Source organism: Erpetoichthys calabaricus, chromosome 1 (assembly GCF_900747795.2).
Source record: "Erpetoichthys calabaricus chromosome 1, fErpCal1.3, whole genome shotgun sequence".
In the NCBI taxonomy this organism is placed as follows: Eukaryota; Metazoa; Chordata; class Cladistia; order Polypteriformes; family Polypteridae; genus Erpetoichthys; species Erpetoichthys calabaricus.
The window spans coordinates 329664107-329690813 of NC_041394.2; the positions used below are offsets into that span (position 1 = coordinate 329664107).

The following is a 26707-nucleotide window of genomic DNA, read 5'->3' on the forward strand; positions in this document are numbered from 1 at the left end:
AATGTTTTCAGAAATTATTAAGCCAATTTGTATACAATAAAATAGTTTTTTTGTCATTGAGTGTATCATTTCACTGTTAAAAGAAAGACAAAGATAACTGGCAGTAACAGTGAAAAATTCACAATTGGTATGCCAGTTTGAAAGATAAGTTTTGAGGGTAGTTTTAAAATGTGTTATTGAATCGAGCTGACGTATATGAGAGTTGAGGAGCACTATGAGAGACGCTCGAGCTCCTAGAGCACTGAGTCTGATGTGTGGTACAGAAAGTCGAGCTGCAGATGAGGATCTGAGTGAGCGAGAGGAGTGTAAGTGTGTAGGAGATCAGTGAGGTTGTGGAGAGCTTTAAATGTTAAGAGCAATATTTGGTATTGTATTCTGTAGTTAACAGGGGGCCAGTGAAGTTGAGAGACAATAGGTGTAATATGTTCAGTGGATTTACAACAGCAGGATATTATCCTGGCAGCAGAATTTTGAAGAAGTTGTAAGCGAAGGATAAGTTTTTGTGGGATGCCAGATAGAAATCTATACGTGAGGTGACTAGGGCATTAAACAGTACTTCAGTACTGTGTTGGGTAAGAACAGGACGAAGTCTAGAAATGTTTCGGAGATGGAAGAAGGCAGTTTGAGAAATGTTACTTATATGGGAGGAATTATTTAATAATTGCCATTATTAGTGTATAAATGGATATAAATAATTGCATTTAAACAATTCGCCAAAATCTGTTGTATGTAAATGATACTGTTTTAAACGTTATTGCTTTTTCATCAGAAAACCCGTTTTCCACGTTTACTTGTATTAGTTTAAATGGCACGTTTGCCACTCGCAATATGGCGTACGCACTGACGTACCGTGTCGACTGGGCAACACAGTGAATGTGGCATCTATCTATATATGTTTATGGTTGTAGACTCGCAGTTACAGACCTGGAAGTGACGCCTCCATCGTTTCAGGACTGACTTCGTAAAATTACTTTTGGAAGGTTTCGGCAGGTCTCGGCAAAGCCCGGAAAGTAATGTTGGGTCAAGGACCTGTTCAGAAATTAAACAATAATATGAGAAGGAAAAACAGTACATCAAACCAAATAATTTGCATCATTGTGAAGTTCAGAGGGTTTCTGCCATCATGTTGTGTCATACATCAAACTAAACAATACGCATCGTTTTTGTGAAATACACTATTAACATTTACGTTGTGTTCGGGTCCGTGGGAACCATTTAACATGTCGACAAAATTAAAACCATCAAGATCTGTGTTAATTGAAAACAGTTTTTCGTTTACATTCATGAAATGAAATATACAATATAATTACAATGTTAGCACCTAGAGTTTAGTAGAAACGTTAATAATAAAAGTGATTAAGTTTTTGAAAATGTAATATGCACACAATGTAATATGCATGTGTGCAATATTGTTCTAAACCAATTTAGAATAAACATTTAAGCCAATCTAATGTTTCTTCTGTGAAGAAAATGGCAATACATATTGTACACTGAATTATGCTATATATTAATTGCCTTATATAGAACTGCTCAAGTTTTTGTCATTATTATAAACGATGGGCCATCAAAAGAAAAAAACTAAAAATACTAATAAGAACACAATTTATTTATATAGCATCCTTCCTATGCCCAATATTCAGAAAGAACAACAGGACCTATATAACATTGGCTACAAATAATATCTTCACTAAATAAATACAGGATATACAAACATTCAAATAGAATAAAAGACAATAATTCAGACTAAATACAACATGTAATACTACAAAAAAATCTTGAACAAATAACATAAATTGTGATAAAATGCAAACCCTGAGTACCTGGACAGACAGAGGGGGGTAAACTGAAAGAAGGGGCAGAATGTCAGGTCTGTTTCCTAAACAAATGAGTTAATAAAAAAAAAAAAATGAATGGAGTAAGCTGATGTCATTAATTTCAGGAGGTCATTCCCAGGGGTGCGGAAATCCAACGTCCGACACGAGTAAATTGACCGTCGGACAAGCGTGTTTTTCTGGTTACAGTTGTTCTGGAGAAAAATATTATGTGCTGTGCAGGGCATATTTTACCACTACTTTCACATTTTAAACATTTGGGTACGTACTTTGTGCGGAAACAGTCTACTTAGGCATGTTCTTCATGTCTCAAATTGGTTTTCAATATTGTTTACAAAATGACGGCTGATTTTTCAAAGGGGAAGCACTCTTATGGTCTTACATAAGTATTTTACCCTAATACTTGCACGCTTGGAGATGCGGTCATTTTTTTCATGCCGACATTACGATGTTATCTGATGATTTTTCATTATAATCAATAACTTTTATATATTACCAGTAACGGCGTACTGCATGATAACATGCAGGGAATACACTTGACTTGAGCATTCATAGTTTTCATCCTCTTTCTCTGTACGTTTACCAGTCGTTTGGTTGATGCGCTTGCTGCTTCCTGAGCAGCTCTTCTTGTCTCCACCCTAGCGGCCCGCTGCTTCTCTTCTTTCGTTGGCATCTTTTCGTGTTAAAACTGATTAAGTTAGTTTTTGTGTTGCAATTACTTAGTACATTTTCTTTAATTTTTCACTTAAACTGGCACTTAAGTCTTCAATCTGCCTCAAGAATGATTAGCGAAGGTGGTGGGGAATGAGAAGGCTCCCATACGCATGTGCCGCCTTGCTGCGCACTGCCGAGAGTTGATTCAAAAATAAAATAAAATAAAAATAAAGAGTAATACAAATCATCACCCCGAAAGTGGATAGTAGACGTCACGTAGTATACTGTATGTGTACCAAATTTCAAGTCAAAAGGTGAAATGGTTTGCAAGCTACAGGTGATTTAAAATCCTGGACAGACAAATGAACAGCCACGGTAGCATATTATAGAAGAAGATTGATAAAATTCATTATTTCTACATAAAAATGCAATCATTTTACTTACAATGCAATTGTTTTCACCACATAACAAAGCTTGTTAGTCAGTTAATCTTTCCTGAAATTTCGTGTAGGTTGTGATATATTGAGGAGTTAAGAAATTTATTGCGTGACAACATCAATTTTGATGAGCTGTCAATAGATCGTTTTTGATTAGCAAATATTTCATATAAAACAAGTTGGTTTCGTGCTGTCAGTTTATTAAAAATAAAGAAGAAAACATTCTAACAGTTTCTAAAGGTTATGAAATATCTATAAAAATCTTCACTGTAACTGTAGTATGTGAAACAGAACTAGTGTAGCTATAATGAAGGCATTGTTTATTTGTGAGTTAAAATGATAAGGGAATCTTTTATAAAATGTTCTAGAGCAAGATGGCAAAATACTACTCCCTGAAAGAACTTTTTTCAGTTTTAAAATGGAAGGCAGTTTTGGTATCAATATAAGAGATCAGAAAAAATAAGCTATTTTTCACTTTTGTTATTTGTTTATGGACAAGTGAATTTAACTGGCGGACAAGTGGATTTTCTAAGTTGTCCGTGGACAAGTAGAAAAAAATTTGATTTCCACACCCCTGATTCCACAGTCAGGGCGCAATATACAGCTGAAGGCCCTGCTGCCACCCACAGAGTGCAGGTTAGTGGGGGGCGCAGAATGAGAGGACCTTAGTGAGCAGGTCAAGAACAGAATTTGATATTCAATCCTGTAAAAGACAGGGAGCAGTGAAGGTGGAGCAGGATGGCTGTGATGTGCTCGCTGTTGGTGGTTCGTGTCAGGACTCTTGCAATTGAGTTTTGAATCGGCTGGAGTTGTGATATAAGATTATATTATTAGAAAATTAAGATAATTAAGTTAAGGCATGAGGGTTACCCTGGACAGGGCATAAGATACATAGGGTCTGACAGTGGGTCCAAGGATTTCATCCCAATACCTAATAGCAGTCAAGGCGCTGTTGTCTAGCCTGTAGAAGTCTGTGCATCCCTCCATGACAAAAAAAAGCAGCTGCAACTGATGAACAAGCCCCTCTGCTACTTCACATACCTCTCCAGACTGACCATCACTGACCCACCACCAAACCGGTCATGCTGAACGATGTTACAGGCAGCATAACGTTCTCCACGGCTTCTCCAGACCCTTTCTCGTCTGTCACATGTGCTCAGGGTGAACCTGCTCTCATCTGTGAAAAGCACAGGGCGCTAGTGGTGGACCTTCCAATTCTGGTATTCTATGGCAAATACCAATCAAGCTCCACGGGGCCCACTAGAGGACGTCAGGTCCTCAGGCCACCCTCATGAAGTCTGTTTCTTTTTGTCAGAGGTCAGAGACATTCACACCAGTGGCCTGCCTGGTGGAGGTCATTTTGTAGGCTCTGGCAGTGCTCATCCTGTTCCTCCTGTCCTGCTGATGGGTTAAGGACCTTCTACGAGAGGCCCTGTCCAGCTCACTTAGAGTAACTGCCAGTGTCCTGGAATCTCCTCCATGTCCTTGAGACTGTGCTGGGAGACACAACAAACCTTCTGGGAATGGCACGTATTAATGTGCCTGCCATCCTGGACAAGTTGGACTACCTGTGCCACCTGTGTAGGGTCTAGGTAATGCCTCATGCTACCAGTAGTGACACTGACTGTCGCCAAATGCAAAACTAGTGAAAAGACAGATGAGGAGGGAAAAATGTCAGTGGCCTCCCTCCACCTGTTAAACCATTCATTCCTGTTTTGGGGTTCATCTCATTGTTGCCCCTCTAGGTGCACCAAAGCAGCTGAAACTGTTGAACAATCCCCTCTGCTACTTCACTGACCAGATCAATAGCCCAGAAGGTTCATTGACTTGATGCTATACTCGGATTAAAAAGGGTTCCTTTTATTTTTTTTGAGCAGTGTATTTTAATGTAATATTGTTGTTTTATAAGTCACTACACAAATTACTGAAATACACTCAATGATAGTTTTGGATAGCCTCCCACTTCAGTCCTTCACAAATGCAGTAGTTTACAAACATCATATTTTTATTTCTCTTTTAGAAGCATGAAAAATAAGATAGATAGATACTTTATTAATCCCAAGGGGAAATTCCACTTACTCCAGCAGCACCTTACTGATACAAAAAATCAATATTAAATTAAAGATTGATAATAATGCAGGTAAAAAACAGACAATAACTTTGTATAATGTTAAATGTTAACGTTTACCCCCACCGGGTGGAATTGAAGAGTCGCATAAGTTTGGGGGAGGAACGATCTCCTCAGTCTGTCAGTGGAGCAGGACAGTGACAGTAGTCTGTCACTGAAGCTGCTACTCTGTTTAGAGATGACACTGTTTAGTGGATGCAGTGGATTTTCAATAATTGATAGGAGCCTGCTGAGCGCCCGTCACTCTGCCACAGATGTCAAACTGTCTAGCTCCATGCCAACAATAGAGCCTGCCTTCTTCGCCAGTTTGTCCAGGCGTGAGGTGTCTTTCTCCTTAATGCTGCCTCCCCAGTACACCACCGCGTAGAAGAGGGCGCTCGCCACAACCGTCTGATAGAACATCTGCAGCATCTTATTGCAGATGTTGAAGGACGCCAGCCTTCTAAGGAAGTATAACCAGCTCTGTCCTTTCTTACACAGCGCATCAGTATTGGCAGTCCAGTCTAATTTATCATCCAGCTGCACTCCCAGGTATTTATAGGTCTGCACCATCTGCACACAGTCACCTCTGATGATCACGGGATCCATGAGGGGTCTGGGCCTCCTAAAATCCACCACCAGCTCCTTGGTTTTGCTGGTGTTCAGGTGTAGGTGGGTTTGAGTCGCACCATTTAACAAAGTCATTGATTAGGTCCCTATACTCCTCCTCCTGCCCATTCCTGATGCAGCCCACAATAGCAGTGTCATCAGCGAACTTTTGCATGTGGCAGGACTCAGAGTTGTGTTGGAAGTCCGATGTATATAGGCTGAACAGGATCGGAGAAAGTACAGTCCCTTGTGGCGCTCCTGTGTTGCTGACCACAATGTCAGACGTGCAGTTCCCAAGATGCACATACTGAGGTCCTTCTTTAAGATAGTCCACAATCCATGCCACCAGGTATGAATCTACTCCCATCTCTGTCAGCTTGTCCCTAAGGAGCAGAAGTTGGATTGTGTTGAAGGCGCTAGAGAAGTCTAGAAACATAATTCTTACAGCACCACTGCCTCTGTCCAAGTGAGAGAGGGATTGATGTAGCATATAGATGATGGCATCCTTCGCTCCCACCTTCTCTTGATATGCAAACTGCAGAGGGTCGAGGGCGTGTTGAACCTGTGGCCTCAGGAGGTGAAGCAGCAGCCTCTCCATGGTCGTCTTCACATGTGATGTCAGAGCAACAGGCCGGAAGTCATTCAGCTCACTAGGACGTGATACCTTTGGGACTGGGGTGATGCAGGATGTTTTCCAAAGCCTCGGGACTCTCCCCTGTTCCAGGCTCAGGTTGAAGATGCGCTGTAGAGGACCCCCCAGCTCCGATGCACAGACCTTCAGCAGTCATGGTGATACTCCATCTGGACCCGCTGCTTTGCTGGCACGAAGTCTCCTCAGCTCTCTGCTCACTTGCGCTGTTGTAATTATGGGTGGGGATGTCTCTCCTATGCTGGTATCAGCAGAAGGATGTGTGGAGGATGCAGTACTCCGAGGTGAGAGTGGGTTAGGGTGGTCAAACCTGTCAAAGAAGTTGTTGTTGTTAAATAATTGTGTTGAATCTCATCTTATGACACATTTTGCAACGTATGTACTATTGAGGGACTTGTTTTTTTTTTTTTAAATCAGATGGTCACTTTATTTTAACAAGCAATGTAAATAACCTGTTTACTCTTTACCCTCAGATCACATTCTATTTGTTTATGAAGCAGAACTGAATATTTTCATTTTCTACACAATACTGTAATAATTGTACAGTTCAGCAGGCTAAAATAACACAGTGAGACACACAGACACACTGACTATGCATAAATACTTCAGGTGCCATCATTGGTTTGCCTGTGGATTGGACTGTTGAATCGACACAATGGCTGTACTTGCTGGGGGCTTTGGCACTTGTCATCCCAGTGGCATGCGAGGTGTCTCCAATGGTTTACCCTGCTCCTCAAGAAGGCTCAGTCTCCTTCTCCCTGTTCCAGTCTCAGTTCAAGGTTCTGAGATGTTCGATATGTTGAAAAATTGTCTGTGGCCAGCATCCAGCGTAATGTTTTGTCTGAATTCACCACTCCTCTTTTTGTAGCATTATAATCTATTATCATTTCTGGCCATGGCATCTCCTATCCCTGTGCAGATCACATTGTTCACCAAGGATGTGTCATTTGTTTAGACAAACTTTAATGTCTTCACTGGCCTATTCTGTGTGGCAGCAGTTAAGATGGGAGCTCTGACTTTTTCTTTATAGTGCTAAGTATTGTTACCTTCCTCTTGAGGAGCTACTGTCTCAGTTTGTGTAAAAGTTATTGCATATGGCGTTGTGGCCATGCAGCTTGTGTCATGTCCAGGACAACCCTCATGCTTTAATTTCTTACAGGAGTTCCTCCATCTGACTTCCCTTTGTTAATGAAATGATATCCTCTGCTCTTCTGTATCTCTGTGCTTCCCCTTGAGCATGTTATTCATAGCTTTGGACTGGCTTATCATTTTTATGCAGATGGTGCTTACATCTATTTCAGTGTTAAAAGTGACACTTCATCACCGCTTTCTCAGCTCACAACTTGCCTCAGTGAAATTGAATTAAAATTAAAACTTGAACAAAGCAAACCTCTTTAAAATTAAATTTCAACATAATTGAACTCTTGCAAAGTGGCACTAAAGTGCAACTTAAGAAAACAAGGTCCTCTTCAACCATTCTTGGTGATGATCTCATCAGACCTTCTTTTACCGCAAAGAATCTCGGTGTCACTTTGATTCCTCCTTTTCTTATTTCAATCCATGTAAGCCATATTAAGAAACTTCCACCTGTGTCACATTTGTTATGTTTGCTCCTTCCTCTCCTTTTCTAATGCAGAGAATCTTGTGTCTGCTTTTATCACATCCAGCATTGAGTATTGTAAGTCACTACTGGCAGGTGCCACTTCTAATCTTATATCACAGCTCCAGCTGATGTCAAAACTCAACTGCAAGAGTCCTGACATGAACCACCAACAGCGAGCACATCACAGCCATCCTGCTGCACCTTCACTGCTCCATGTCTTACAGGATTGAATATCAAATTCTGTTCTTGACTTGCCCACCAAGGTCCTCTCATTCTGTGCCCCCCCCCTCCCACTAACTTGTACTCTGTGGGTGACAACAGGACTTTAAGCTGTATATAGCGCCCTGACTGTGGAATGACCTCCCAAGTTAATGAGATGAGCGGACTCCATTCATTTTAGTTTTTTTAACTCATTTGTTAAGTAAGACATTAAACAGACCTGACATTCTGCCCCTTCTTTCAGTTTACCCCATCTGTCTGTCCAGGTACTCAGGGTTTGCATTTGTTATTTGTTCAAGATTTTTTTGTAGTATTATATGTTGTATTTTAGTCTGCATTATTGTCTTTTATTCTATTTGAATGTTTTGTATATCCTGTATTTATCTTTATTTAATGAAGATATTATTTGTAGCCAATGTTATATCGGTCCTGTTGTTCTTTCTGAATTTTGGGCAGGGTGCTATATAAACAAATTGTGTTCTTATTAGTATTTTTTTTTAATGGCCCATTGTTTATAATAAGTGACAAAAACTAGAGTAGTTCTATATAAGGCAATTAATATATTGCATAATTCAGTGCAGAATATGTATTGCCGTTTTCTTCACATGCGTGTTTAAAAATATTACATTGGCCTAAATGTTTATTCTAAATTGGTTTAGAACAATATTGCACACGTGCATGGTACATTTTCAAAAACGTAATCACCTTTGTTATTAACATTTTACTAAACTCTAACGCGGTGTAAACATTGTAATTGTGTATTTCATTTCATGAATGCAAGCGAAAAACTATTTTCAATTAACACAGATCTTGATGATTTTAATTTTGTCGTCATGTTAAATGGTTCCGTACCCCAGAGACCCGAACACAACATAAATGTTAATAGTGTATTTCACAAAAACGATCCGTATTGTTTAGTTTGATGTGTGACACGACGTGATGGCAGAAACCCTCTGAACTTCACAATGATGCGTATTATTTGGTTTGATGTACTGTTTTTCCCTTCTCATTTTTATTGCTTAATTTCTTAACGGGTTTTTCACCCGACGTTACTTTCCGGGCTTTGCGAGACCTGCCGAAACCTTCCAAAAGTAATTTTTACGAAGTCAGTCCTGAAACGACGGAGACGTCACTTCCAGGTCTACAACTGCGGTGACATATGGTGCTGTGGCTCTGCAAGTGGATATTATTGGGTGAAGCCATGAGTGATGGCTAGTATATAAATATACACACGTGTGCACACACAACACAGTATATGTACACACATTCTGTGTGGATAAACACACATGATAATGCAAACATTATCGTGATGTACAGTAATTATTGGCCGGTTAGTTTGAAACTTATTAAAGTTCTGTCCAGCGAAGGTGTCTGTGAGGATAATTAAATGAATTTAGACGGCCAGATTGTGGTTCACTAATTCATCAAGGTTTAATGAGGAAACAGCTGAAGTATTTGACTTGAGAGGAGCGAAGAATAATAACTAGAGACCGTAAAATTACAACAGATGAAGCCACAGACACAATTCAGATTTGTCAATATGTGGAGGGTAATTGGAATTCAGTCTTACACAGTAGAAAGAAAATGTTAAATTATAATAATAATAATAATAATACATTTAATTTATATAGCGCCTTTCCCATGCTCAAAGCACTTACAGAATAAATAAAGAACGGCAGAATATACAGTATATAGCATTGTACAAACCAGATAAATAAACAAAGAAGATTAAGACAGTAAATTCTGAAAAAAAAAACAGACAACATAATTGATGGTCTCGCGCACACATACAGGTTATATTAGCATCTTGACAGAGAAGTAAACTGAGAGAAGGGTAATGAAGTCAAGTGGAGCTAAAAGCCTTCCTGAACAGATGAGTTTTCAGTTGTTTTTTAAAAGAATTCATGGAGTCAGCTGACCTGATTAATTTTGGTAGGTCATTCCAGAGTCTGGGCGCTATACAGCTGAAGGCCCTGTCACCCATGGAGTGTAGATTAGTGTGGAGTACAACAAGATTACCAGAATCAGAGGACCTTAGTGGGCGGGACAGGCACATAGTGATGGAGAAGGTCACTGATGTAGTTTGGTGCGAGGTTATTTAAAGCTTTGTAGGTTATTAGTAGGATTTTATATTCGATTCTGTAGGACACAGGGAGCCAGTGAAGACGGAGCAGGATGGGTGTGATGTGCTCACTGCTGCTGGTTCGAGTAAGGACTCTTGCAGCTGAGTTTTGAATAAGCTGGAGCTGTGATATAAGATTAGAAGGGGCACCTGCCAGTAGGGAATTACAATAATCGATGCGGGATGTGATAAAAGCATGGACAAGTTTCTCAGCATTAGAGAAGGAGAGGAAGGAGCGAACACGGGATATGTTACGGAGGGTGAAAGTAAGAAAGTTTCTTAATGTGATTTATGTGGGCGGAATAAGTGAGGGAGGAATCAAAAATGACACCAAGATTTTTTACAGTAGAGGCAGGTCTGATGAGATCACTGCCAAGATGGACTGGGAAGGAGCTCATTTTATTAAGTTGCATTTTAGTCCCAATTTGCAGGAGTTCAGTTTTATTGCAATTTAATTTTAAAGAGTTCTGCTCCATCCAGGTTTTAATTTCACTAAGGCAGGTTGTGAGCTGAGAAAGCTCTGATGAAGTTCCACTTTTAACATTGAAGTAGAGCTGGGTATCATCTGCATAAAAATGATAACCCAATCCATAACTACGGATAATATGGCCAAGGGGAAGCATATAAATACAGAAAAGCAGAGGACCGAGGACAGAGCCCTGAGGGACTCCTTGTGTGACTGGCGCTGAGCTGGATCTGCTGTTGCTAAGACTAACAAACTCTTGCCTATCAGTCAGATAGGGACTTGAACCACTGGAGGGCAGTGCCAGAGATACCCAGCATGTTCTCCATTCTGGACAGTAGGATGTCATGTCTAACAGTGTCAAATGCTGCACTGAGGTCTAACAGAATTAATATGCTAGTTTGTCCAGAGTCTGCTGCCATAAGCAAATCATTGGTTACCCGTAGCAGAGCAGTTTCACAGCTGTGCCACGCCCTGAAACCAGACTGAAAGGGTTCCATCAAATTATTAGGGGTTAGGTAATTGGTGAGTTGGGGAAGCTACAACACGCTCAAGAACTTTTGACAGGAAAGGTAAGTGGGAAATAGGCCGGAAATTGTTAAGATTGTCAGCATCAAGACCAGACTTTTTTAACATTGGGGTTACAGAAGCAATTTTAAAAGTGAGCGGCACGGAGCCAGTGTCAAGGGATGAGTTTATTATTGTTGTAACAGTCGGGATTATGGCATGAAGGCAGGATTTAAGTAGTGTGGTGGGGATGGGGTCCAGTACACAAGTAGTCGGCCTCATCTTACGAAGCAGGTTATTAACAAACGCAGATGTGACTGGTGAGAACTTAGAGAAGGAGCTGGATGGAGTGGGAAAACAGGGAGAGATATAAACAGATGATGTATTTATGTTAGTTGAATTATTTAGATCATTAATTTTGTTACGGAAAAAGTGGAGGAATTCCTCACAGACTTCAGTAGAAGAGGTAGTTGGACCAGATGCGGGTTCAAGTAGTTTATTAACTACAGAGAACAAAACCCTTGGGTTATCATGGCCACTTTCTATTATTCTGCCATAATGGGTGTTCTTGGCAGAAGTTAGCAATTAGCACAGTGAGGGTTCTGAAGCTATCAGTTGCACATTATTTGGTGGAACCCGGCAGCACTAGTATACTAACCAGTGCACAGAAGCAGAGCAGAATGCTGACATTCTGTAGAGAGTACATGTCTAGTGACTCCCAGCTAGATTGATTCATGGGTGGTGGGCAGTGAGCTGTGGGAAAAGTCTGGTGTAGTTCTAATTTTGTTCTTCTCTGCTCAGTCTACAGAGGGAAAAAAGGAAGCTTCCATTTCCAGTAACTGCATCAGATGGAGGAGATTGACCAAGCTGTTCAGGTGTCATCACAGGTGGGATTTAAATGTGAAGAGGTGGTTATAAAAGAGAGTAGTAGTGATCAGCAAGTGGAGAATCCTTCATTACACAGAGGACTGATTTTTATCAATACCATGAAGAAAAGTACTATGGCCATTAAGAAAGAGGACAGTGAATGGGAATCTGTGCACCTTCAGGAGGAGGGTCCTTGCATTAAAATGGAGGATTGTGAATGGCCAATAGGCATTAAAGAGGAATCTGAGTTAACACTTTATAATAGTGATATGCAGGAAAATGCGATTATAAAGTCTGTCAAGGAGGAAAATGTTAAATCGGAGACTTTGGAATGTGCTATAGTCAAAACAGAGAAAGCATCTTGTTCAGGTCATACTGGAGAAGGTAGGTACTTAAGTAAAAAAAAAAAAGAAAAATTTGTAAATAAAAACAAAATAAGGCTCTGGGCAGGTGTGAGTTATCTGAATAGTGTTTTCACTCGCAACTGAGCTTGGAAATGAAGATTTGTCTTAATCTGGCATAATCAACACTTCTCAAAATGCCCCTTTTGTATGCATCCATTAAAATGACAATGAACTCTCCATGTTTTAAACCCATAGATCTCGGTTTGCCTGAACTATGAAGCAGTATCGCAACCAGATCTTCCAGACTTATCAATGTGTGACGCTGGCAGCTAGCTGATGCCTGTCAGTTGTCACATTTCAGTTTCCAAATAGTCTTGTACGTTGCAAACATAACAGTTTTATCACTTGAGCAAGTTTTTTTTTTTTTTTTTTTTCCTCTCCATAATTTAATGAACTTTTTTTTTCCCCTTAGATCACTAAATGCATGTGATTCTAGCATTTTGCAAAACAGATACATATCTTGTATACAAAACGTCTACACGTGGAAGTGTTTATGTCTATCTGTCCGGGCCTGAAGTGAGAAGTGGAGTTGGGGTAAGGGCTTCACCTCCAAGGAAACAAACTCGCTTAGCTGCTAATAACACAAGCGAGGTGAGCACAGCGGCAAAACGAATCCTCCTAGGAGAGAAATGCCCAGAGTAGTTCCTTTCAATTACCTGACATCTCTACATTTCAGTTTTTTTCTTATGATTTTCAATAGTTTCTAGGACCCCAGGCTTTTTACAGCATGGGCTTACACAGCTAGTATGAATATACTGTATGGTTGTATGCATTAAAGGTATAGTAAATTTTAAATGATTGGATAAGTTTATTACTTAAAAACACACACATTTAATGTAGATGGGCATGACCAACCTACTAGTATAAAACAATATTAAAGATACTTGTATTCTTAATAATATTAATAATAATAATAAATCTCAGGGTAGACCTGAACAGCAGACATTGACTTAATTAACTTGTGTACCAGATGATGTTTTTACTGGCAGCCATGCACATAGTATAAATATTTTGCATTTCCCTTAAGAGACTTTAGACGTTTGGTTGCTTTTTAAAACATGGTGTACTAAGCACCATGAGATTAATGCACAAGGAATGTCGGCATTAATTAGTGTAATGGCATTTTCACATTCCTAGCTCATTTGCTGATTCGTTGCTTCGTTTCAGTCTCCAGTTAGTCTGGCCGTGTTACCCACCGTAACATTTCGGCTGAACTAGAAGTACCAATAAACACCCATGGCCATGTTGTAGTTTTTTTTCATTGGGTAGAAATGATTTTTTCCTGGGAAATATCCTATTGAAAGGTCGACAAAAGCTGCACTTGTGCACCACTGCATTAGCAACAACTGTGTGGTTTATTTACAAAATGCACCCATGTGAGCAGAATGTCTTTATCTAATAAGTAGAAGAGTACATGAAAACGATTCGTCACTTTGCATGCTGCAGAAAGGACATGTTTGCTGTGGGCAGCTCTACAGAAGATGACACTCTGCTGACTGCCTACAGTGATGTGCTTCAATTTCATTTAGAGGGTGAATTTAATTTCACTTTATGAGGTTGCGTGTTTACTCTCCAGTAGCCTACTATATGACTGTTGCTCTCATTTAGGTTATTTCAGATCACATATCTGCTGTTCTTATGCCTGTGTATATCTGTTAATGTTCACGTTGGAATATTTGGCTAACACAATCAAAAGTGAACGTGTGTCTCCAGTGTCTGCATCATGCCCAAAGTGTGCTCACATTTAGAGGACAACCATTTGTGTGTATCTGTGTTCATCAGTTGCACAGGGCATTTATTTCTAGCCAGCTTGTATATGGTTATCATAAGTATATTTATACCATTTTTTGAATAGTCCATTGATTGAGAGAGAAAGATATATAAGCTGTGAGTCTAAATCACACACTAGGATAGATCTGATTGAATGGTACCTGTGCGAGGTGTTCTATGCGAACGTGTCTGAATGTGTGTATTTAGTTTTATACTGAGATTGCCTAATTACAGAAAGGAATGTTTCCCTTTTTACGTGAAGTATTTCCTATAATTAGATTGGTCTGGATCAGATTCATACTGCATCATGACCACCCTTTCTAAAGGGCCTTGGTAGGTTTGTTTTAGTCTGCACTTAAGTGTGATAGGCAAGTTCACATCTACCCAAATTAACCAGACGATGCAGGAAATTGCAGCAGAGAGAGAAAAAAAGAAAACACCTTTAGAAGTTCTTTAAGAGAACTTGAAGTATGTAGGGCCCTATGGAATCTTATTTTTTCACAAATTATGTTTTGGTTTTTTTTCGGTTTTCATCGTTTTATTTTTGCTTTGATTCGGATTTTTCGGTTTTTACTTTTTTTGTTGTTTTTCTTCAGCTACAATAAAACAAACAATAATGAAATGGCTCTTTACGTTCCTTTAAATGAAACAGCACACTAGCACAACTAGGAGCCCAGATCCTCCATGATGCTGTATGCTGAGACTGCAGTAGGACAGTGAGTGCCCTCCAGAATTGTAAGAGCTGTTACTATTTTGATGGATCCTTCTGAGATGAAGGTTAACTTCACTTTTAGAGTCTAGGATATTTGATACAGCCTGAGCTGATGTGTTCTCGGCCAGAAAGAACTTTTTGTAGAGGTGACTTTGTCCAGCGAGGTACCCTACTGATTCGAATCAGCTATTCCACCTGGTGTTTTCTGCCTAGGGGGTTTGGGAACGGGGTGATGGCGGGGGTATGCCTTAGTCAGCACAATCTCTGTCAGTGACAAGAAGGTTGCCTAGCTCCATTTCCTGGCAGTCTTCTTGAAGAAAGCAGACTTTACCCACATTTCTAGTGATGCAGCCTCACTGAAGTATTTCTAGTGCTGTCAGGTCTCTCCCATCAAACTAATGACATGACACAAGCAGGTTGAATGCACACTGTTAGGCATAACTCCTTTTAAAACTTACTGGTCTGCTTTCAGACAGTATGGTGCATTGTCTGTAACCACTGCTAAAATGTCATTAAGATTCAGCTGGTTGTTGTGAAGGGTCTGAAGTGCCGCCTGTGAAAAGGTGGAAAAGTTGCAGCTTTCCATAAGAATAACATCTGCCAAAAACTACTGGTCTTCAGTACCTGTAATTGCAATCATGTAAATAATTTCTAATGATTCTTAAACCTTAAATGTTTACAGATTAAAAAAGCGCATCATTACATCTGTAGCTTCATCTACTGCAGATCTTAAAATTATGAATTACAAAGCAAAAGCAAACTAATCTGCAAGACGCTAAATCCTGGAATTAAACAGAAATAAAAAAGTGACCGCTTTTAAGGGCTTGTTGCATCTGAGGAGAAGCCTGCTCTTCTGCCCAGGTTTACAGGTGCTGAGTTTATAACGGAAGAGTCAAATGTGGACCTTGCGTGCCTTTTCACTGCAAGACAAAACATTTATTACATCCAGAAACATTGTTGTTAATTTTTAAAAGGGTACTATGGCATGTGGGCAAAACTTGCAGAAAAGTTGTTGTCCAGATTTATAAAAGTCACCAGGATATTGTTTTGCCCTCAATTCTGCAGATAAGCTCGTGTTTTAGTGTTGTTTTTTTTTGACATAGGGTATCTGATACTGCTCACTTTGACATTTCTTTCTCATGCAGTTAGCTAATTCATGTACCTTTAATGAGAAAACATACAGGAAACACACGCACTAACAGACAGAGGCACGACTGAATTTCTACGAAGAACTGCATTCACTTGAACAACAAACTAGAAAATAGTATCTGAATGATAGAACTACAGATTATTCAGTCGTTTAATTTATTGGGAAGTTTTGCAACAGTCACTCCTTCAGTCACTAAATTCCGCACATTTCTGTTTTTAAATCTAATATATCTGTACATGTAGTATTTAGCTGCTGACCTGAATATTTTTGGTTATACATTTTTATAAACATCTTTTCAGAAAGGTGCATTGGTTCTGATTCTGTCCACCCGTCAAAAATTCACTGCGTCCTGTGCTGGCTTGCTACAATGAAGGGTTTTGGTCACTTTTCATAATAATGGCAACATTTTTGTCTGAAGCGCATTCTGTTGACCCTTCTAGATGTCTTTATTCGATGTTTCACTTCCATAGTAGTAGGCACTTTCCACTCCATTTCACAGATGCAGATTGTGACAGCTATGGTGTAACTTACGTGAAATGGTCCTTGTATGCTTTTAAAGTTATTTGTCTATTTGTCTATGTGTGAAGTAGCTGAAACTTGACGGAATACTTTTTCAAATGCATTCTGTAATGCATAAAGATTGGAAATTATATTGTGGAATGTACTGCTTACATTCCATTGTAACTGAAAAGGTTTGCTCACTTTTCAGAATTGGAACTCTAATTACTTTTATTTGCCAGTACTTAATATACAGGTTTTTTAACCTGGTAGTATGGGAGCTGCATATATCGGGACATATCACTTACAAATAACAGAAGTTTACATATATAATAAACAGTTGCAGAATAGTGCATATATAAATGAGATGTGCAAGTGTGTGTGTGTATAGAGTGATTGCGCGCGCGCACACACACACACACACACACACACACACACACACGCCTACATGTCCATATACTGTACATACTGTCGTACACTAGGGGGCGTACCGCCACCTCAACCCGACACAGACAGGCGTAGGGCACAAGTTCAAAGCACACGTGATTTTGTTTTGTTTTTTCTTTGTGGGCAACGTGTTCCCCGTACCCCACAAGCTTACTACACAGTCCCAAAAAGCACACTGCACCACAGTTCTGTCCCTTTTCTTTCTTTTCTTCTACTCCACTCCTTCTCTGCAAGCTTAGTCTCCCACCACCTGACTGGCTCACCAAGTACTGTCTGCTGGCCCTTTATATAAGGTGCACATTGACGCATTTCCGGCAGCACTTTTGGGTGTGGTGGAAGAGCTGCCCATAAGGTCTCAGCTGCAGCACCCCCTGGCGGCGCCCACGTATCCCAACAGGGCTGCACCAAACTCTAACTCCCATGGAGCCCTGCTGGAGTCCTAGGCACCACTGCAACCCAGGGGGGCTGCCATCTAGCACTCCGGAGGAGGTAACACTCTGGCCACGCTTGCAAGAGCCCCAACCGTCTGCCACAATACACACATCCATCTTTACACAGTATATGAGAGAACACATCAGTAAGCAACATAGACCAACTAAATAACTGGATTACAAGGGCTATGGCTCTGGGAAAGAAACAATTTAGATGTCAATTAGTTTTGGTCCACCTAAAGCGTTCAGCAGAGGGGAGGTTTTGGATCAAGTGATGACCTGGGTGAGAGGAGTCTGTGCTGATCCTGATACTGCCGGACTTCAACAGATGGAAAAGCACAGCCAATTATTTTCTCAGCACTCCTCACAGCAGGCTGTAATTTATTTTTGGAGTCAATTGTTTCAGAACCAAACCAGACAACAGTGGAGAATGTGACCAGACTCTAAATTATGGGTTTGTAAAATTATATTAGGTTGGGCTGTGAAATATTTCATTTATTTAGTTGAAATAAGCCTTCTTAGAGACAGAAGTTGTGTTAATGTCCCAACTGAGAGTGTTTGTGATAGGTGTGCCCAAGAATGTGAAGGATTCCACCATATTAACTGTAGAACAGGTTGTAACTACTGATAATAAGGTGATAACTACTGATAGAGCTGATCGAGTACCAGCTTATGTGTAGTGCACCAAAACACAAGGTATATGCCATTAGAAACAAGTCCAATAATAGTAGTGTCATCAGCAAACTTCATGATATTTACTTAAAGATCAGGTAACTTATGGTCATTGGTGTACAAGGAATACAGTATGGGAGAAATGCATGGCCTTGAGGGTGGGAACCCATCCAAGCATACTGCTTCGAGTTAGTCAGAAAACTGTAAAACTGTTTACTAAAGGAAGCATTCAATTCAATTTTGTCCAAGTTTAGTTAGCATCAGTTCAGAGACAGACATGTAAAATGCTGACCTGAAGTCTACTAACAGTAACCTGGCGTAAGTTCCTTTAACATCCAGATGCTCTAGTACTAAGTGTAGTTCTGTGTTTATGAAGTCGTCCACTCATCTCCTTTCTCTGTGTGCAAACTGAAATGGGTCAAGATGAACATCGTTAACAGACTTAGGATGGGTTACAACTGCCCTTCCAATATTCTCATTAGAACTGATGCAAGTGCAATAGGCCTCTAATCATTGAAGCAGTTCATTTTATCCCTTTTTGGTAACTGGAACAATAACAGAAGTTTTCAAGCAATCTGGAACACTACGCTGTGCAAGAGACGGCTAAAGATAGAAAAGGAAGAAGATGGGTGAAGCTTTTGTGAAGAAGTGACGGGTGTCCGAGACACCTGAGGACCAGAGGAGCAAAGGGATTGTTGATACTCAGCTCTTTGTTGTTCGAATCTGCTGTAAAACCTGTGAAGTTTATCAGGGAGGGAAGAATCTGAGTAAGCACTAGGGAATGTCTTTTTACTTTCTCGTATATGAAGTATAAGAAAAGTATTGTAATTGTCCAAAACTTCAATCTCGAGATTTTGATGAATCTCAGTGTTTTAGACCTTCCTGACTTTCTCATATATGAAGTATAGGAAAAGTTTTGTAATCGCCCGAAAATTCAATGTCGAGATTTTGATGAATCTTGGCTTTTTCGGAACTATGTTTGTGTCTTCAGTACACTTTCACTTGGGTCAACCAAATTTTGCATACAAGTATTAGGTACAAAACGTAGATTTCTATCAACATTTGAACTATTTCCGCTAACCGGAAGTGGTACTTTTTTATTCATGCAGCTGCAGAGTCCAATTTAATTCAACTTAATTGTTCAATATTATATTAATTTTGATTTGTTGCTGATGGCTCTTTAGTGTACTTAATATAAAAAATTATAATCATTGTCTTGTGGTTTACTCCTCAAATATCCATTCCCATATCTGAGTATGCGAGAAAGTTGAGGGGAGACCACTCCCGATTTGTATAGTTAGTAATGGATTGAAGGTTTCTCTATACAAAGGAGCTATTGTTTGCTGAAAACTGAAGCTCCATTTTACCTTTATGCTGCCATTTAACATCTCTCACTGCACTGTTTAGCCAATTCTTGGCTTGATGGTAGTTTAGATCATCAGTTTTATAGGCAATGCACTGAAGTGAGACAGTAATCCTTACTTGTTGTGAGAAGATGATTAAAGTTGATTTTGTTCCTCGGCAATCTGATGTTAGGTAACACCAGACTGGAAAGAGGTGTTCAAAACCCGCAGCTCCTGAAGCTTACGAGAAACTCTGCGCTTCCGCCTCCTCCACTTAAGGTGCATTTCATATGGCCAGTAACTAACAAAACCCAATCTGAAGAGAGTGCATTATTCAGCACCTCTATTTCTATAGCTTTTTTACTTCTTTAACCTTAGTCCAATACGTCTTTGTCTACACAAGACTCCCTTTTAAATTCATCTTGAAGTCCGTGTGAAGGGTCCTCTTCTAGCCTTTGCCTTCTTTTAATTCCATGCGACTGGCGTTGTGTTCCACTTCTGTTGCATCAATTCTGGCAGGCTGCATACTGCTATATTCTGGACCAACGGCTGAAATCTGGGACTTTGAAAAACAAATGCATCAACATTTGATTATAATTTTTTAATATTTTTTTTTTTCTTTTTTTATTTAACAGGTGTCGCAATAAGACACAGGAAACAATAAATATCCCTGGCTGCAAAATGAGTATTTTTTCCATGAGTTGTGCATGGTACAATGTTCAAAAAAGAGCTGATTTGACTTTGGTAAAATGACGGCTTTAAAGGCCATTGTCGAGATCGCAAGTGACATCAGCCGAAGCGCCAGTACCAGAAGCAATGTCTTCGGGACCGAAAGTGACATTGTCCAAGGTGCCCGGTACCAGAAGTGACATCATCAATGGCACCGGGACCTAGTGGGATTTCCCAATGATAGTCTACAGAGGACAGAGATAGAGAGTTAGTGCAGCTCGCCACCCCCTGGTCTGGCATGGTACTACACTTATTTAAGCCCTCTAGCTGCCTCCCATGCGCATGTGTGTGACACAGGGTTTAACACTAGCTTTTAAAAGTGGCAAGCAGGCATCAGCTTTTAGTTGCTGAAACTGAATATATGGTTGCCATTCTTAATATTCTGTATTTGGAGTAATTAAAATGTAATGCAATTATACATCAGTTTAATAGTTGTAGCTGCGTTTACCCAAAATGCTGCAGCTTCAGTTTGCTTTATGGGATTCTGGCAAAAGCTTGACAAGTTAAAATGATTTCACAGACCAAATATCTTTGTTTTAAAAACTTTAGTAAAAATTCAAAGCAAAACAGTTCACACAAAAATAGAGAAAAAATGGTATTGAAAAAATCTTGTTTAAGAAACATTTTGTTTAAAGCTTATATATCTTGTTTAATTTATTTGTTTGCTTATAGAGTGGTCAGAAAACTGTATGCTTAGACCCATTTACAGCATAAAAATGGGATATCAGTCCCTGCCAGCACTGGGACGTACCTATTCTAAATAACAACTGTCGAAATTAACACACTGCATCACAGATACAGCCAGAAAGTTCTATGTCATATTAACTTAGAGGGGGTAAACACTATACCATTGCCTATGGCAATGAAAGAAAATTATATTCTATTCAAATTAAACAAACACTAATATGACTTTAACTTTAAACCTTAAGTTTCTAAGATTGGTTCTTACAATAGTGAAACTGTGACATAAAAGAATGTGTAAAAACTTTGTTCCCAAACAAAACCTTTACCAGGTATTTCACAGCATTTCCATATGAAATGTTTTCACTTCCCACAATGAGGGTGGGGAAATCATAATGTCCGTTCTCAATCCCTGGTATACAAACTATCATCAGTAAAGCAGCTTTTTTCATGTTCTTCATAGATCCTTCAAAAATAAACCCAGCAAATCCTCCATTCATCTGAGTGACCGCAGGTTGCTATGGAATACAACATCCTTAATTTACTTAATGTGCACTACATATTATACCAACCTTTCGTCTATTTTATAACCTTGCTTTCATTAAATACTATTTGAATGAATTAGTTATCCAAACACTTGAAGCAATGTAGTGATATGTTAGCTCACTACACTTTAATGTCTTGATGTTTTATAAGGCAAGGTATGCTTTTTAGATAAAACCCCAGCCAGCGTGTTAAGCAGAGAACAGGAATGAATTGTTTGACACTAAAGAGTTTTCACTTGTGAGATTTCTTTGAAACATGCATTTACATAAAGTTGTACTTTTACATATTTCTGCAGATACAGAAGAGAGTGCCAAAGTCTCCCCATTAAAGACCAAGACAGTGGGAACAAATATTTTAACACCAGCTACTGTAGAGTACAGTTGCTCTGCGGATTGTGACAGTAGGCATCTTCAGAAATGTGCAAGAATTCAAACTGTAGAAAAGCCATATTGCTGTTTTGACTGCGGAAAACAATTCACCACTAGTAGCAATTTTCAAGCACACAAAAGAAATCATACTGGAGAGAAGCCATACTGCTGTTCTGACTGTGGCAAACGATTCTCAACAAGTAGTAACTTTCAGATCCACACAAGAATTCACACTGGAGAGAAGCCATTTTGCTGTCCTGAATGTGATAAACGGTTCTCCACTAGTAGCCGTCTTAAGATCCATGCAAGAACTCACACTGGGGAGAAGCCATATTGCTGTTCTAAGTGTGGCCAACGATTTGCTGACCGTTCCCATCTTCAGACCCACACAAGAATTCACACTGGAGAGAAGCCATATTGCTGTTCTGACTGTGGCAAACGATTCTCCACTGGTGGCCAGCTTCAGATCCACACAAGAATTCACACTGGAGAGAAGCCATATTCCTGTTCTGAATGTGGCAAGCAGTTCTCCACCAGCAGCCATCTTCAGATTCATGCAAGAATTCATACTGGAGAGAAGCCATTTTGCTGTTCAGAATGTGGAAAACGATTCTCTGTCAGTAGCCGTCTTCAAAGACACACAAGAATTCATACAGGAGATAAGCCCTATTGCTGTTCTGACTGTGGGAAACAATTCCCTGACCGTTCCCAACTGCAGACCCACACAAGAATTCACACTGGAGAGAAACCATTTTGCTGTTCAGAATGTGGCAAACGATTCTTCAGCAACAGCCATCTTCAGACTCATAAGAAATTTCACAGTGGAATAAGGCCATATTGCTGTTCTGATTGTGGCAAAAGATTCTTCACGAGTAACTATCTTCAGATCCATACAAGAATTCACACTGGAGAAAAGCCATATTGCTGTTCTGACTGTGACAAACGATTCTTCACCAGTAGCCGTCTTCAGTCTCACAAAATTATTCATACTGGAAAGAAGCCATTTTGCTGCTCTGACTGCAGTAAGCAGTTCTGCACCAGGAGCGGTCTCCAGAAGCACACAAGAATTCATACTGGAGAGAAACCATTTTCCTGTTCTCAGTGTGGCAAACGATTCCCTGACCGTTCCCAACTTCATACCCATTCAAGAATTCACACTGGAGAGAAGCCATATTGCTGTTCTGAATGTGGCAAACGGTTCTCCACCAGTAGCAGTCTTCACACCCATACAAGAATCCACACTGGGGAAAAGCCATATGGCTGTTCTGAGTGTGGCAAACGATTCAACACCAGTGGGCAGGTTAAGACCCACACAAGGATTCACACTGGAGAGAAGCCATATTGCTGTTCTGACTGTGGCAAACAGTTTTCCAGAGGCAGCCATCTTCAGATCCACAGAAGAATTCACACTGGAGAGAAGCCATTTTGTTGTACTGACTGTGGAAAAAGATTCTCCACTCGTACAAATTTTCAGACGCACAGAAGAATTCACACTGGCGAGAAACCATTTTGCTGCTCAGAATGTGATAAACGATTCTCTGACAAACGCAGTCTTCAGATCCACACACGAATTCACACTGGAGAGAAGGAGTAAGTTAGAAGGAAGGAGTAAAAAGTATCTGACATAGTTACCCTCTTAACTGCTCAGATCTGACTTCATACTTTCATGTGGTGAGCTTTGTTATACAGTTACTATACCAAATGTCATTCAGGCAAACCTTGTGTCATAGTATGAAATGGATCCAAAAAAGAAACACATACCAGCTTTCACTTCTCCCAGAACAAAGTGCCTACCTCCGACTACACATTAATGTAGGTGGTGAAGGTAGTCTTATTTCACAGGCATTATTACTATGTAAACATATGTTCAAGCAAGAACATAAGAGGGTAAGCTACTGTCCAGTAATCATTTGAGGACAAGCTTGTGTATTGCTGTTTTTACACAATGACCTCTTTAGTTTGAAAGTCCAGACATGCCATTGGTCTGGGACGTGGGTGAAATTCAGAATAATATTACAGCTACCCAAATCAAGTATGTGTACCAATGAAAACTAAAAATATTTTATTTAGAGGAATCAATGAAAGAAAACAATCAGCATGCCAGAAAGTAGAATCTTTTAGAAAAATACCAAAAGAAAAAAGGATGAAATGCTGAAGCTAAGGAAAATAGGGGCTTAGGAAGGAGCTTGGGAGGAAGTGGATCTCATATGGTGTAGTATTTATGCAAAGCATTTCTCAAATAATTATACACTGAGTAGTAAAGAGTGAGACGTCGAGTGGGAACTTGAAGGGCTGGTAAGCACAGCAGAAGGAAAGCGACAATGAAGACATACAGTGCATCCAGAAAGTATTCACAGCGCATCACTTTTTCCACATTTTATTATGTTACAGCCTTATTCCAAAATGGATTAAATTCATTTTTTTCCTCCGAATTCTACACACAACACCCCATAATGACAACGTCAAAAAAGTTTACTTGAGGTTTTTGCAAATTTATTAAAAATAAAAAAACTGAGAAATCCCATGTACATAAGTATTCACAGCCTTTGCTCAATACTTTATTGATGCACCTTTGGCAGCAATTACAGCCTCAAGTCTTTTTGAATATGATGCCACAAGCTTGGCACACCTATCCTTGGCCAGTTTCGCCCATTCGTCTTTGCAGCACCTCTCAAGCTCCATCAGGTTGGATGGGAAGCGTCGCTGCACAGTCATTTTAAGATCTCTCCAGAGATGTTCAATCGGATTCAAGTCTGGGCTCTGGCTGGGCCACTCAAGGACATTCACAGAGTTGTCCTGAAGCCACTCCTATGATATCTTGGCTGTGTGCTTAGGGTCGTTGTCCTGCTGAAAGATGAACCGTCGCCCCAGTCTGAGGTCAAGAGCGCTCTGGAGCAGGTTTTCATCCAGGATGTCTCTGTACATTGCTGCAGTCATCTTTCCCTTTATCCTGACTAGTCTCCCAGTCCCTGCCGCTGAAAAGCATCCCCACAGCATGATGCTGCCACCACCATGCTTCACTGTAGGGATGGTATTGGCCTGGTGATGAGCGGTGCCTGGTTTCCTCCAAACGTGACGCCTGGCATTCACACCAAAGAATTCAAACTTTGTCTCATCGGACCAGAGAATTTTCTTTCTCATGGTCTGAGAGTCCTTCAGGTGCCTTTTAGCAAACTCCAGGTGGGCTGCCATGTGCCTTTTACTAAGGAGTGGCATCCGTCTGGCCACTGTACCATACAGGCCTGATTGGTGGATTGCTGCAGAGATGGTAGTCCTTCTGGACGGTTCTCTTCTCTCCACATAGGACCTCAGGAGCTCTAACAGAGTGACCATCGGGTTCTTGGTCACCTCCCTGATTAAGGCCCTTCTCCCCCGATTGCTCAGTTTAGATGGCCGGCCAGCTCTAGGAAGAGTCCTGGTGGTTTCGAACTTCTTCCACTTATGGATGATGGAGGCCACTGTGCTCATTGGGACCTTCAAAGCAGCAGAATTTTTCTGTAACCTTTCCCAGATTTGTGCCTTGAGACAATCCTGTCCCGGAGGTCTACAGACAATTCCTTTGACTTCATGCTTGGTTTGTGCTCTGACATGAACTGTCAACTGTGGGACCTTATATAGACAGGTGTGTGCCTTTCCAAATCATGTCCAGTCAACTGAATTTACCACAGGTGGACTCCAATGAAGCTGCAGAAACATCTCAAGGATGATCAGGGGAAACAGGATGCACCTGAGCTCAATTTCTAGCTTCATGGCAAAGGCTGTGAATACTTATGTACATCCATCCATTGTCCAACCCGCTGAATCCGAACACAGGGTCACGGGGGTCTGCTGGAGCCAATCCCAGCCAACACAGGGCACAAGGCAGGGAACCAATCCTGGGCAGGGTGCCAACCCACCGCAGACTTATGTACATGTGCTTTCTCAATTTTTTTATTTTTAATAAGTTTGCAAATATCTCAAGTAAACTTTTATCACGTTGTCATTATGGGGTGTTGTGTGTAGAATTCAGAGGAAAAAAATGAATTTAATCCATTTTGGAATGAGGCTGTAATATAACAATGTGGAAAAAGTGATGTGCTGTGAATACTTTCTGGATGCACTGTAAGTACAAAGTAATCTTTTCTGAAAGTGATTCCACCACACTTCACGAAAGAAACTGAAATGTTCAGAGGAGAGATGCACAAGACGTGAGCAAAGTCGTTTTGAGCCTAGCCTATTAAGACAACCAATAGTAAAAATTAACACGCTTTACTTTCTGATATAATGCCAGTATACACTTGTTATACTGTTAGTGTGTAGTGATGAGTGAAATGTTTTTCTTTCAAGAAAGAAAAAATCATAAAAGAAATGTTTAATTCCTGCCGGAGAGTGTTTTCATGCATTAATTCGACATGTGTCTGCGTATTGTTTAGTATTTAAATAAAGATCTCAAAAAAAAAAAAAAAAATCACTGGGCTCCTTTCTTGCCACGTGTTGCCCGATGGGGGGGTGTTTGTGATTATTCTGGTAGTACTACTTTGTCAGTTATGGTGGTGCAATCCTGAAGGTGATTTGGAAACAGAACTGGCAAAGTGAGGTGGGGTCTTTTTCAGTGAAGCGAGTTTACTTGTGGAGTAAACAGACAAACCAAAACACCCCATTGTGCATGTTGCCCTAAGTGTAGAAATCACTTCCAGAATGCCACATTTTTAAAAAATTGCCCCGTACCTCTGGGGAATGTGAATGAGAGGTATAAATGGAATTGATTTTACTGGGGTGTGACAGATTACCTAAGTAAACATGAAAGAATTAAATATTCATTGTTTTTCAAAGAATTTTCTGGATCTCATAAAGCAAAATGGGTTAAAAACTCAATTTTCCAAAAGCCTTTAATATTCTTTTATATTA

The 26707-nt window shown here is 40.1% G+C and overlaps 1 protein-coding gene across 1 annotated transcript in view; it reads left to right on the forward strand.

Annotated features, from left to right (window-relative positions):
* The window catches only part of LOC114666050 (oocyte zinc finger protein XlCOF6-like), a 28736-nt gene extending 2489 nt beyond the window's left edge, over positions 1 to 26247 (forward strand). The window contains exons 2-4 of the mRNA XM_028820760.2: positions 12004 to 12453; positions 21748 to 24154; positions 25927 to 26247. Of these exons, the coding sequence (XP_028676593.1) occupies positions 12051 to 12453; positions 21748 to 23414 (2070 nt within the window). The 5' untranslated portion in view covers positions 12004 to 12050 and the 3' untranslated portion in view covers positions 23415 to 24154; positions 25927 to 26247. The remainder of the gene's footprint in view (positions 1 to 12003; positions 12454 to 21747; positions 24155 to 25926) is intronic.
* The last annotated feature ends 460 nt before the right edge of the window (positions 26248 to 26707 follow it).